The sequence below is a fragment of the Eumetopias jubatus genome, unplaced genomic scaffold (genome assembly GCF_037043125.1).
Source record: "Eumetopias jubatus isolate StellerSeaLion01/CBP00866 unplaced genomic scaffold, mEumJub1_p1.0 scaffold_3, whole genome shotgun sequence".
NCBI lineage: Eukaryota > Metazoa > Chordata > Mammalia > Carnivora > Otariidae > Eumetopias > Eumetopias jubatus.
Window position 1 is genome coordinate 10,745,628 of NW_028274809.1, and position 14,879 is coordinate 10,760,506.

General features: G+C 42.6%; 1 protein-coding gene across 1 annotated transcript in view; it reads left to right on the forward strand.

The window, feature by feature from the left end:
- Nucleotides 1-14,879, forward strand: part of PID1 (phosphotyrosine interaction domain containing 1) — a 217,483-nt gene that overhangs the window by 93,617 nt on the left and 108,987 nt on the right. Inside the window, exon 2 of the mRNA XM_028105213.2 lies at nucleotides 4,289-4,435. Within this exon, the coding sequence (XP_027961014.1) occupies nucleotides 4,289-4,435 (147 nt within the window). The remainder of the gene's footprint in view (nucleotides 1-4,288; nucleotides 4,436-14,879) is intronic.

Below are 14,879 nucleotides of genomic sequence, written 5' to 3' on the forward strand. Positions count from 1 at the left end.
AGAGTCTGTTCAGCCAATCTTGAGTTTCCTCTGAACCAGTGCCTTTAGCCAGGTGTACGCAGTACTCGGGTGGTCAGCCTGTGTCCCATATTCTTTCCCAGGGTCGGGGGGGCAGGGACAGCTCTGCTCCACAGGGCAGCTAGATAACAGGGGAGACATTTCCTCAAAGGGGGCACAGGAGTGTTCTTATCACAAACAGTGAAAACTGTCACACTTCTACCACTCAAAGATTTACAAGAGCAGCTCAGAGCTACATAAAAATGTTAATTTTCTATAAAAAGGTGTATTATTGTAGACTCAATGACTCGTGAGATAATTCACAGTGTATTTCCCTCTTTACCTTCATCCTTTCATTGTGGGCAAAAAGGACAAAGCCATTAAAGAAAAAAACTCATTTTTAAAAAATTTTTTTAAAGATTGTATTTATTTATTTGACAGAGAGAGAGAGAGCACAAGTAGACAGAGCAGCAGGCAGAGGGAGAAGCAGGTTCCCCGCTGAGCAGGGAGCCTGTGGGACAAGATCCCAGGACCCTGAGATCATGACCCGAGCTGAAGGCAGATGCTTAACCGACTGAGCCACCCAGGTGCCCAAAACCCCATTTTTTTTTTTAAAGAATCATTTCTCAGTTTCACATTCAGATACTGCCTTAGCGTCTCCATTCAGCTAGTCTGATGAACTCACACGATTTGCAATTGTCATTTGATTCCCCAGTCTCCAGCTACTGTGAGAACCCCTTTCAGGCAGAGGCTCACATTTCATTTCTGTTCCAGCTGCGCCTGCCACAGTGTCTGGCTGAGCACAGGTGTTGGGGGAGGGTGCACGGTGGGGGCCGGGGAGCTAACGCAGGGCACTCGCCTACCAGGCGGGAGATGCCAAGGCTCTGAAGAGTTAGGTAGCTCAGGTTACACAGCCCGTGTTAAAGTTGGCATTTGAACTCCATGATCTTCCCGTCCCCAATTTTGGGTTTTAAAAGTGTTTTTGATTTCTTTTACTTGGCTCTCCGACTGCGTGTGTATGCCAGTCTGCAGCTTCCCGTCTCTCTCCGTGCTCAGCGACTGGACCAATAGCCATGACATTTGGTCCCACGGTGGGGGCCGGAGGACAGTCTCCGAGCTCCTGGGCACTGTGGTGGTCCAGCCTTCAGGAGAATAGAGTCGCCTCTGGGGCCATCTTTAGGAACGTACTGCGTGGCAGAAGTCAGGCTGAGTTGAGCTGTGTACTTCTCATAGAACTCCAGCAAAATGGCAGATGGGGGACAGTGTCCCCACTTGCTTGTTACCTCCTCTTCTGAGCCAACTCTCCCCTTTACCTTATTCATTGTATGGCCTCAGTTGCTGTCCTGCAGGGGCAACCAACTTTGCCTCTCACTCTTAGGTGTCTGTGGTGCTCCTCTCAGACACCTTTGTAACTCCCAATGTTGGACGAGAACCAGTTAAGAACAAAGAAGCTTCCAGATTAATATGAAAATGTGCCTTTTTGTTTTAAAAAAATACAAATCAGCACTCCCTGGGAAATATTAGGGTAAATCGCTCCCATTTGAAGAAACTCCAGGTGTGGCAACTTTGTATCCTAGAAGGTGGCAGTATTGGTCAGGGTTAGATCAGAGAGACAGAACTATTAGGAGATATGCCGCAAGATTTATTCAAGGCCCTGGTTTATGCAGGGGTCGAGGTGGGCGAGGCAAGTCTGAGACCCTTGGGTCAGGCTATCAGGGAGGGTGGGCTGGAACTCTCCGCACAGGCTGAAGCTGCCGTCCACAGGTAGAAATTCTTTCTCCTCAGGGAAACCTCACCTCACCTGTTAAGGTCTTTCAGTGGATTGAATGGAGTCCACCCAGGTTATCTGGGATGTGTCTGCAATTCAAATGATTATGGACTTTAATCATACCTACAAAAATACCTTCACAGCAACACCTGATTAGTGTTTGGTTGAGTGACAGTGTAGTAACCTAGGCAAGTTGGCACATAAAATGGACCATGAGTGTGGCCAGTTGAGAGTTCTAGTAGATTCTGTGTGGACCCATGAAACTGTTTTAGGTCCTTGGGGTCCTTCATTGAATAAAACAGTTTCTGCTCTTATGGCAGATGACAGAAAATAAGATAAACAAAATACATAATTTTGTAGTGGTGATAAGAAGTGTTGAGAATAACAAAGCAGAGGAAGGGACTAGACAGTGATGAGTATATATGTGTGCAGAGCTGGCTACATAATTTGTGAGGCCCAGGGCAAAGTGAAAATGCAGTATCTTCTACTCAAAAAGTCGAAAAGAGTGCCACCGAAGGTACTGAAACGTAAAACCTTTTCCCTTTCTTCCCTGAATCCCTGTCTGTGATAGTCATGGTGTTTTTTTTTGGTGTTGTTGTTGTTGTTGTTTTCTGTTCGGCTGCTTGGTTGCTTTTGCAATTTCATGTGTTGTAAGTAAAGTTCAAAATTTAGATTATAACACGAATCTGCCATTCATCATTATGTTGTGTGGTGCCCACTCTAAATATAAACACGTAGGCATGGAATCATTGAAATCACACGATCTGCATTTCCTAGTTCATGGGTGCATCTGAATGTTGTGCTTACCAAAACAGTGGACACATGCTACAGAACCAGCTCACCTGTTTTTCTTTCATCTCTAATACATGCACATTCTCCTGACACCTTACCTTTGGTTTGCTGATTCGCAAGGAGGGACAGATGAGAGAGAGTAGGAGGAGCTGTGTCTGCCCTGTCCCTTTCCTTCTCTGTTGTCATTTTTCAGTGTACGTGGTTTCCTACTACAGGAAAGTCATACAAATAAAAGGGATTTGCTAGAGTTCCTTGATCACTTGTGTTTGTTAGAACACAACTGACTTCTTTCTGCATTTGAAGCAAGTTCTACTTCTAACGCATGACCCCTTGGGGCTGCCAGCCCTCTGATTACTGAGCCATAGGCTTAACATGCTTACCTTGTACTCCCTTTGCATCTCGTCGAATTCGATAGGGATGCACGTACTGTGTGTATCTCCTCTACTCACTCATGTACGCTACCGTCTCATTGGACTTAGCTTATGAAGCGTAAGCTCAAAGATAAAGTTATGAGGGATTTCAAGATTGTGACATTAACCCAAGAGCGTTAAAGCATGGAGCTCTCCTGAGCATGGGACCCTGTTGTAACGGCACAGGTTGCATGCCCGTGAAGGCATCTGTGCGTGTCTGTGTGTATGTGTGCACGCACATGCTGTTTTAGATGATGTTGATAAAGGAGGACTGTCTCATAAGGTGACACTCGATCAAGGTCCTCAAGAAGATCAGGAAGCCAGATATGCAGATACTAGAACAGGAATAGCATGTTCAGAGGTTCCAGGGCACATGAGTCTTTGCCTTATTCTCGGAAGTATAAAGAGGCCGCGGTGGCTGGATCCAAGTGAGAGGGTGAGGGGTGGGAGATGAGGTTGGAGAAGCAGAAATCCCTGAATTGTGCATGGGCTCCAAGGCCAGGGAAAGGACTTGGAATTTTTCTATGAGAAGAAGGGAAGGCTTGGGAGAGTCTTAGCAGAGGGTGACATGCCATGATTCGATTTTAGAAGGTTCCCTCTGGCTGCGCTATGGTAATACTCTGCATTGGGGCAAGGTTGGAAGTGGTCAGACCAGCTGCTATGGTAGACCAAACAAAGATGGGGCCTGGACTGGGTGTATACATAGCAGTGATTAAATGTAGCTGGATTCTGGGCATGTTTTAAAACCGGTGTCAATGGGAGCTGCATATAGAATAGATATTTACCTAGAGTCCAGCCGATGAAATGGTCTATTGAGAAGTAGTGAATTTCCTAAAGTTCCACAGCCAATGCATGGCAGAACTGGGGAAGGCAGAGAGCAGGAGTCTTGTGTTCTTTTTCACTGGGTCTTCTCCTTTTCCATTAGCTCTAGATTGCTCCTTCAAATAGCTCTGTTAAACATTCTCTCTTGAACATCTTCCCTTATTTGGCTGAAATGGGCATGGTTGAATCGCTAGGATTCTATTTCTATATATCACTTTGAAAGAACTTCTCAGAGCAAGAACCTAGGTGATTCTCCCACTACCCCATGTTCCCGTGGTCTCTGCATGGGGGTTGGCCGTCTCCTATGGTGTCATGTTAGTGCTGTCCTGACAGTTTTTTCCCTGCACTTTACGAAGTATCTCTTGACCTCCCTTAGTAAAACAGAGTTCATAACACAAAGATTTTGCTCCTGAATTTGATGTGCAGTTGCACCACGTACAATGCTAAAAACTTTAATTGTAGTTGGCTTGCATATTTATTTGTTTATCTTGCTTCTCAGCACTTCCAGACCATGCTGAAGTCCAAGTTGAATGTCCTCACACTGAAAAAGGAGCCCCTCCCGGCAGTCATCTTCCATGAGCCCGAGGCTATCGAGCTGTGCACCACCATGCCACTGATGAAGACAAGGACTCACAGTGGCTGCAAGGTATGTAGATGTGGCCAGCAGGGGCCCTCTTGGTGGGACAAACCAAAGGACGCATAGCCTTAGGGCACTTGTTTGCCGGTGGTGACTTTCTAAAGGAATGAAAATGTAACACGACTAATGAGCTCCATTGAGTGATGGTTGGATGAATCCATATCTTGCTGTATTTTTACTTATTTATTTATTTATCTTTTTTTAAATTGACATATAATGTATTATTAGTTCCAGGGTACAGGTTTGTGGTTCATTAGTCTTACACAATACACAGTGCTCACCACAACAAACACCCTCCCCAGTGTCCATCACCCAGCACCCCAGCCCCACCCGCCTCCAGCAACCCTCAGTTTGTTTCCTGAGATTAAGAGTCTCTTATGGTTTGTCTCCCTCTCTGGCTCCATCTTGTTTTATTTTTTCTTCTCTTCCCCTATAATCCTCTGCCTTGTTTCTCAAATTCCGCATATCAGTGAGATCACATGATACTTGTCTTTCTCTGATTGACTTATTTCGCTTAGCATAATACCCTCTGGTTGCATCATCGTTGCAAATGGCAAGATTCCATTTTTTTGATGGCTGCGTAATATATATATATATATATCTACACATACATATACACCACATCTTCTTTATCCATTCATCTGTCGATGGACATCTGGGTTCTTTCCATAGTTTGGCTATTGTGGACATTGCTGCTATAAACACTGGGGTGCACATACCCCTTTGGATCACTACATTTGTATCTTTGGGGTAAATACCTAGTAATGCAATTGCTGGGTTGTAGGGTAGCTCCATTTTCAACTTTTTGAGGAACCTCCATACTGTTTTCCAGAGTGGTTGCACCAGCTTGCATTCCCACCAACACTGTAGGAGGGTTCCCCTTTCTCTGCATCCTCGCCAACATCTGTCGTTTCCTGACTTGGTAATTTTAGCCATTCTGACTGGTGTGAGGTGGTATCTCATCTAGGTTTTGATTTGGATTTCCCTGATGCTGAGTGATATGGAGCATTTTTTCATGTGTCTGTTGGCCATTTGGATGTCTTCTTTGGAAAAATATTTGTTCATGTCTTCTGCCCATTTCTTGACTGGATTATTTGTCCTTTGGGTGTTGGGTAGGAGATCTTGCTGTATTTTTAGCAATCGGGACCACTCTCTATCATTTCCAGGTATACATTAAAGACGTAAGTTCTAGTATGTATGAATAAAATAGTCTTCTCACTGTATTTGCTGTAGCCCTATGGAACTTTGGGGCTTCCCAAGGAAAATTCTGTCTTTAGTGATATTTCCTCCCTTTGTATTTGCACTCTGAATAAAACACATCTTAAAGAATAAAAAACAAGTTTCTCAACAGTGTATTCTCCTTTAGGGGTTATTTTGCATTTTTGTTTGGCTTCAGCTCTCAGAATTGATACAATATTCATGCCTCAGAATCCATTAAAAAACATTTTTTTTCATTTATGTAAACTGTAATGCTGACATTAAAAAACCCTAGAAGTGAAATGTATAATTTTGGTAAGCTTTTGGGTTCTTTCTCCCATGATATTCTTTTTTGCATGAATTGATGAATATAGCGATCAGTTCAGAGTTAACAAAGAAAATATGTTTATGCATATTTTGTCATCAGCAATTTGTTTTGAGGAGTAAAAAATTAAATGGGCAGAAATTTGAGTAGTGAAAATAAAGCAAAAATGTATGTTTGCTTGTGGGTTTCTATTATAACCCTGTAGACACACTCCTTTCCTTATTGCTTTTCTAGGTTAGGGAAGTCAAGGTCCATCGATCTTTCTTGCCGGAATAGTCCATCCCCTCCCCAGTTCTTGCATCGCTGTGGTCAGATTGGAGCCTACAGAAATCTTGAGTGATGGCTGTGTACACAAACCTCCACACATCCCGCAAATATCTCACTGTCTGCCCAGCACTGGGGACAGTGGGAACAACACCCACCAGCATCTTTGTAGGGTTTAACTTCTAGTTGGGAAGGAGAGAGGAGAAAGTACAGGTAAACAAGCATTGGCTGTTGAGAAAGCCAGTCGGGAGGAACTTGTGGAAGAATCTTTCAGGCAGAAGGGACAGGGAGTGCTAATTATCAGAGGTGCAGATGGTCTGGGTGTGCTTTGTAATGGAGAGGAATGGGCAGGAAGTTGAGAAAGTTGTGTTCCGTGAGGGTCCAGGGTAGAGAATGGGAGCCTTGTCATCGCGGCAACAAGGAATTTAGGCTTTGTTCTAATTACTGTGGGGAACCGTCAGATTTAGGCAAGGGAGTTATGTGACTCTATTAAAAAAAAAAGTGATTTTAAATGGCAACTATGCTAAGGTGAACTTTCAGCTTCCAAAGAGCCAGAAGCTCTGCTTCAACTGGAGACAGTTGGTCCACAGAACTGGCCTTAGGTCCCCATGTATGCAATGCTTTTGGTGAATTGATGATACAAAGGAATTTTAAATACTCATTAAATTTGAAAGTGCTATGAGATCAAATTGTGTTATACATACTTTAGAGATTTCCTAGAGTCATTTTGAATTCTGTTCCTGTCGGGGAAAATGGTCCCCAAAAGCAAGATGAAGTCAGTAGGGGCAAGTGAAAGGAGGAGAGTTTCGTTTGATAAAGGCTTCAGGGTATGTTTAAATGGGAGGGGAAAAAATGCAGTTATGGAATAAAAGACCTAGCAATCCAATCAGGAAATGAAAGAAGTGTGTGTGTGTGTGTGAGAGAGAGAGAGAGAGAGAGACAGAGAGAGACAGAGAGGGAGAGACAGAGAAATATTTGCTAGGAGAATACAAACTATCATTTTCATGAAAAGGAGCATAGGGTCTGAGATTCATAGAGTAATTTATTTTTCTGTGTATTGCCTTAGGTTGTGTTTGCTAATTTTACTTCTAAAAGAATGTTGGAAAAAATAGAAGGAATTCAGAAGAGCACACGGAAGAGAGTGAGGTTGCCTTGGCATCAGTCAGTGGGACTAGCTAGACAAAGGGAGATCATCAGTGATTTCACCTGGACACAGGGAAGAACTTCAGCATTCAAGGTGAAGAACACATTCCACTGGGCTGTAGAAAGTTTATGAACTCGCCATCCCTAGAAATCTTGAAGATGAGATTCCAGGTGTAGATAATCAGGATCTGAAATCAGGGATCTGGGCCAACTCTAGCTTTATGATTCTATTTGAAGGAAGAAAACCCCCAAGGTATCATTCTTCAAATGGTATACTATCATGCGCTTTATACAGTTACATTTTAACCTGAACGCACTGGAGTTACATTCTTTAATTCTCAATGACAATCTCATGTTTGTGTTCAGAGTCACATTCTTTCAATAACAAAACAACAAAAAAGTGACATGTTTGAGCCTTGAAATTTCTGTTTAGAATGCCCTGACCTCCCCATTCTGCCCCCACCCCCATCATCCACAGGAACAAAATGCAATGCTTCCTCTCTGATTCTTACGAGTAACTTAGCTCACAAAATGCCAGCTGCCGAAGGAGGAGCTCTCTCTCGGGCTCACGCCTGCCAGGAATAATGAGCACAATGTAGCCCAGGCCCAGCTGTGGGGCCAGCGGACAGGACCCTCCGTCTGCACACACTGCTAGTTCTTTTTGCCTCATCAGCTCTCCAGGCGTGCTTGTATGTGTAACTGTGGGTTTGGGGAAGGAGAGAGGCAGGGGGAAGCAAAGGAAAAGGGAGTTGAAAATGGATTATGGTTAGCACCATCGAGGCTCTGGCTCATCTCAGATTTCCCCTTTCCCTCTGATCTGTATTCCCGGTGGGTCCTGATGGCATTGCCCTGCCAGGCTATTCATGTTGTGGGCAGCTGGGTCTTTGTGTGTTTTCCTCTATTGCTGCCACTTTTTTTTTTTTTTTACCCCTGGAGTGAAGTTATTTAACTGCAAAACCCACTGCATACCATTAGGATGCGCCTGCCCGTACTCTCGTCGGAGCTTTTCAGGGTATCCGATGCTGTGTCTGATTTTGCCATAGCAGCAACAGTGCTTGGTCATACCTGGCTTCTCCTGCCTACCACAGAATCCGAGGTGGCTTTGACTTGTTAGCAAACATTTATTTAATTAATAGTCATTGAAAGCCTCCTGTGTACATGGAGTTGTGGAAGAAGGCATCAAAGCAGATGGTGCGGGTGAGGCAGTTTGTAGTCAAGTGGAAGGAATAGACGAGTGCCTGAACCAAGAAACCTCCAGAGCTACTGAAACTCGTGTTGTGTGTCCTGGAGGGCAGGTTTCTGGACCTTCTTTCCAGAGATTTTGACACAGGCGCGTAGCTTCGCAGGCAGAAAAGAACCTGTACTTAAAAATAGATTGTGCCATTTACGTGACTGTGGGACCCGGGCACTGCCTGGAGCTTGAGGCCCTGAGCTGCAGAGTGGTGTGTGAGAAGAGCCACATAAGTGATGTAAGTGGATTCACACCTGCGGAGGTGGGAGATGGGCCGGGACATGGAGGATGGAGCTAGCTGACCATTGTGTGGTTAGGACAGGTTTGCCACAGCTGACCAGGAGGCTGACATCCGAGAAAGAACTGGCCTGGGTAATTTGTGCATCGGATGTGTGTGCGCTGCCGACAGCACCTGTGGATGCCGCCTTATCCAACAGGGGGCGCTGGGTTCTTTGTTGGAGTCACTCACTTCTGGGCCTACTTGCCAAAGTTCTCAAAGCCTTCATGAAATGGTGATAATGATGATGATAATAATTAGTAATAAACTACTAATACAGAAACAATAATAATTAAGAGCTGATGTTTATTGATACATTAAGCACTCTCCTATGCACTTTTCATGGTATAGAACCATTGGATCCTCATGATGACCCAATGGTTCAAGTGCCGTTTGTGGCCTCATTTCACAGGTGAGTTAACTGAGGCAGAGAGAGGTTCTTTCCTGTACCAGAGTATCCAGTGAGTAACTGGCAAAGCCTGCATTTGAACTTCATCCGTCTGTCTCCAGAGCCTCTGCTCCTCCCCACTAGATTCCACCCCCTCTTAATGACCTCTGAGTGGCTCCTATGTGTGTCCAAAGATAGCTCTTAAAACTGGCTGTGTCATGTGATTTTAGCAAGTCATTTTGCTTCTGCAAGCCTCAGTTTCTTCATCTTCGATAGGCGAGAACCAAGGTCACTGTATCTCAGGCAGTCTCTTATCTAAAGGTCCAAGGCTCAAATTTACCTTGTTTAATTGGATTAGAATTTTGTCTTTGTTCACAAAACCCAGAAAGCATGGGGAGAATGTACTAAAAGTCTCATATAATTTTACCCCTAATATACCTCTCAGCCTCTCAAATTTGGTTTTTGGAAGAGAGAGAGAGAGAGAGAGAGAGTTTATAATGATGAAAACCACATTCCTTGTAAAACATATATAGGAAATAAAACACGAAATATCAGTTGAGTTCCTATCTGCCCACATGAACACTGTATAAAACCTATTCCACAGAGATAGTCCCCAGCTTTATGGCATTTATAGTTTTAAAGCAAAATAGTAGCAGCGCTGAAACAAAGATGCTGACACATAATTGGGGGCCTAGCACAAGTTACAACATTTATCTTTCGTTTAAAACCTTTTATAAAGTTTGTGAATGGTGCAGTTTGAGTGTAAGGATGTCGATGAGTTGAAGAAGGATGACGACATGGAGGACACATGCCTGGGGAGGACAGGTAAGGGGAAGAAGCAAGAAGGAGAAGTAGGAAAGTTGGCGGTTCCTCACATCGGCCTCCTGTTTGGATCCGAACCTGCTTGCCTTTGTTCTGGTTCACCTGGCTCTCTTTCCGCTGCCCCTGCTTACTGTAGCTGGGTGGAGCCAACACACTGAGATTGGTCTCCAGGAGGGATGTTCCTCTTGGCCGCCAGGCAGGCTTTGGGAGTTGGTGGTGAATGGGGCTAACTGGGCCTATGCTATTTCTTTCTGCTCCCCACCCCCCATCCCGGGTTCTCTCATCGCTCATGGTGAGAGTGCTCTTGTCTTCCTTCTGCAGCTTGGTAGGCATCCGGCTGCCTCTGTCCCCTCACGCGTCATCGTGGGCCCCACCAGGGCCTCCCCTGGGCCTGCTCTCCTACAGAATGCTCTGGATCCCAAATCTCTCCCCCCACCCCCCGAGTGAGGCACCTGGCTTATCATCACGTGAAGTCCCATCTAAGACCCTCCCTGTCCCATTCCCTTTTGTGAGGGCAGAAGCCATCGGAAACTTAATTCCCAGGAAGGGACTTGTAGTTCATACAGCACGACGGAGGTTCGTGCATTCAAGAGTAACTGCAGCAGTAGTCACTAGCTCTCAGGAAGGATGTGGTTGATTCCCAGTTGCATGGGACGGAGAAGTTCCCGAGCTGAAGGCTTTGCAGGCAGTCCTCAAATCCTACCATTCTGCACCCATGTAAGATGGCCAGTCTTAGAAGTGAATTCCAGCAACCCTACTTTGGATGAGGGCTCCTGATTTGAATTCAAATATATTTAAAATTAGCATCATATGTATCTATTTCACACAGATTTTTGTGTTTATTTGATCAGTTTTGTATTTAATTAGGAATGTCGTCATGTTTTCTCTCTCTCTCTCTCTCTCTCTTTTTTTTTTATTTTAGCCAAAGGCCCCTAATTTTACCCATTCACACAAGGGAGAAACATTGATTATACCGTGTCATCCTCATTGAATGCATTTTGCACCCTTTTCTTGGTGTAGGTAATTTGGGCATGAGTCCAGTTCTGCCGATTACACAGACTTTCTCCTTGCAAAATACGTTTCTGATTTTGATATCAAGACAGAATACAAATAAAATAAAGAATAATAACATATGAGGTAAGATTCAGGCATGTAGTCTTTATTGGCTCTTTAAACCTCTTGGTTTAAACCAAAAGGTAAACCTCTAGATTCAGAGTAAATGGTGTCTGATTCCAATCCATTTTCTCTTTAGTCTTTCTCACACTTTCCTGTAAACAAATCAAAGCACATTTACTCTAGCTTGTCTCCCCAAATGTAGAAAGGTAAAAGTTGGTGTGAGGTAAAATCTGTTGTTTAGGAGACAAGCTTTTATTTTTCTGCAATTTTTACTCTTTGTTGATTTGTAAATTTTCTGATCTCTTCCCCTCCTTCCTGTCTCCCTTCCCTCCCTTCCTCCCTAATTTTCTTCTTGAATTCATTTCTTTCTTCAGCTACAAGATTATATTGCACACTCTCAGGATTTTCCAGATGTTAATAGGGACACAAAGATAAACAATGGTTTTGGGTCCTTTGGGTTGAAATAACAGAAAACCTAACTGGAATTGACTTAAGTCATTGAAATTTATTTGCTTTAGAATCTGCAAATTCCAACAGGAGGGAAGAGGGAAGGAGATGCTAGAGAGGCAACAAAAGTGTCCACCACACCAAAAAAGATAGGCTTAATGACCTGAGGGCGGACAAATACATTCTGTAGGAAGAACAATGGCAGTAGAAGCAAATGCAAATCCTCAGGTTGCAGAGCATTGAGGGGTGAGGGGGTGGGGAGGGACTTTCCTTCTGTGTTACAGCCCAGCCCATCCCCTTGAATATACATGGGAGATATTCTGGCACAGATGAGATGAGCCTCTCTGGGGATCTTTGACACCTTCAAACTGTTTATTTCCTGGTGCCCCACACTGTGAGGGCTGTGGCTGAAAAATGGGCATTTTACTCTAGAGAACCAGATGGGGCTTCACCTTTGGACTCATGTCGAAGACTCTATCTTCCTGTATCTCCAAATATGACTGCCTACTTTACTTCTTGTCTTCAAAAACTCTTGGGAGATCAGCAAAGATTCATTAGTGAAAAATGGGAAAACAATCTAAGTACCTGAAAGAGATTATTATAATATTTTTGCTCCACAACACTATGGAAAACACACAGTCATTAAAAATTCTGTTGTGGAAATTATACTGGTGTGGAAAATGTTCTCATCATGTATTAAATGAAATAAAAACCTGGTTGCAAAATGCTAGTAGGATTTTATCTTTGTAAAATACTGAAATATGAACAGAAGTGATCTCTGGATAGCAGGATTCTGGGTAAAACTTGTGATTTTTCTTTTGTTTTTGTGCTTTTTTTGCATTTTCTAAATTGTCAACAATGAATAAATATTACATTGGTAATTCATTTTTAATATAGTACATTTAAAAAAAGAAGTGTTTCTTTGGGTGAAAGTTTGGATGGACAGCTATGTGGAAGAAACTCCATTTTAAATGGAGCGTTTGGAAAACAGCTTCTTCGAAGTCACCCTGATTTAGACATTTGCTTCTTCTCTTCACCCAAATCAGAATTTCTGTAGCTTCAGGAGAAGTGACATTTTCCCGTCTAACTTGTGACTTGTCTGGTGTCAGACGTGTCTGGTGTGTTCAGCATAATTGTCAACCTACTCAAATGGCATTTGCAGGGATGATGTGGCAGGCTGCTTGGTGGCAACCTCAGTGGTTAAAACAGAAATTTATTCTCTCACAGATGTGGGGGCCAGAAGTCCAACATAGGGATCACTGGGCAGAAGTCAAGGCAGAAGTCAAGCTTCCTCTGGAGGTGGTAGAAGAAACTCAGCTCCTTGCCTCTTGCAGTTTATGTGGTGGCCAACACTACCTCCTTCTGTCTGGCCTGTTTCAAACCTCCCTTTGCCTTTCTCTTGTAACGGCACTTGTGGTTGGATTTAATGCCCACATGATAATCCAGGATAATCTCTCTAGTTCAAGATTTTTAGCTTCACCAAATCAGCAAAGACCCTTTTTCCTTATAAGGTATCATGTCAGGTTCCAGGAAAGAAGACCTACTATTTTTGGGTGGTCTTCCTCAGCCCATTATAGATAGTTTCTTCATAAAGGAGGAATTCTAGAAATGCCAAAATTCCTAAGCACAAAGAAATATTATGCTCCTAGTTAATCAGTTGTTTAGGTTATGTTATTTCTTGAGCCCAAGAAAATGCTTTCATTGGAATTCAGAAAACTACTTTAAAATACAGAATAATGAGGAGCATTGGTCCGTGGAAGTATCTTGATCCTAGGTTGAGCCAAAGTTTTTTGTTTTATTTACTTTATCACAATTTCTGAAAAGGAAGCACGGTCTTAAAATTTTGAACGGAACACGGGTTTAAGTCCTGACCCTTTGTAGTCTACATATTAGATGAATATGTTTGTAAAACATTCCACAGTTCTACCACAGGGAAGGGAAATGATGTTTTGCCTCCCCCCGCTTCTCAGTAAAGCTATAAGGATAATTTTGAAAATGATACAGAAAATATTATGAGTATAACATGTGTGTCTGAGAGAAGTATCTCATAATGAAGCTATTTTCCCCTCATGACTTCCTGTTTAGCTCGTTTGTCTCTGAAACAATTTGTCGGTTTAGTTCTGAAAATTTAGTTTAATCATTATCTGAATTTAGGGTTCATTTATTTGGGAAGTACGTTAATTATTTTACAAATTTTCCTGGATTAATTCTGTGGATAAAATAGAGTTCCTCTGTGGTAGATTTCATTTGTGGGGAAACCTGCAGAAACACCACACAGAAAACCAATTAAGTTGGTAAAAACTCATTAATAATATACTTTATGGTTTCCAGCAGAGACCGTACAACTTGCTAGAGATGGTTACAAGGTTGAGATAACTTCAAGCTAAAATCTGGTTTATGCAAATAGGGTGCTTAAATGTAAGAAGGTAACGTTTAAAAGACATTTTTAAGTATATATATATTTTCTACTTATTTTTGGTCATGTCATTTTTTTTTTCCAGTGTTCTATTTACTTTTTACACTAAAGGAACTTGCATGTTACCATACCAGTGCATCTGCTACTAGAAGGGCTAGTTTAATTTATTGTCTGTTAAATGGAAAATGTACGTTAAATAAGGAAGCATCAGAAGGTGTAGACTAAGTATAACCTCATATAGGCCTAGACTCTCTTTGCAAGTGATTTTTTTTTCTGACTTAAGTTTTAAAACTGTATCAAAGCAATACCTGCAGAGACTTACCAAAAAGCGTCCCCGAGAACAAAAAACGAAACAAAAAATAAAAACAACCCCATCAAATAGTAGTGAAAAATGAAGCATAAACTGTTTATGTGTTCCCTTTGTCCCTCTCACACCCCAGTCCTGCTCCAACCGCAGTTATTTTAGCCGTTTCTTCTTATGCTTATCTTTGTACTTCAAGTACTATCCTTTTACCATCTTAGGTACTATCTTTTGTCTTGGTTGGTAGATAAAGATTTAGATCTCTAATAACTCTACCCGCTTGCCTTCCTTCATATTCCTAACATAGTTACTTCTGAAATTTTAGTTATTATCTGTGTGAATAACTGAAGAGTGGGTTGAGGCACCATGACTTTATTTCCTTTCTTGCTCAATATTTTTTTGAATTAATAGTCTATTATTTTTAGATTTGACATCATTTTCATCATTTTATACGTACTTCTACTGAATTTTCCTCAAATGCGCTTTCTGATTTGGCATATACCCATCAATATGTACCTCAACCGCT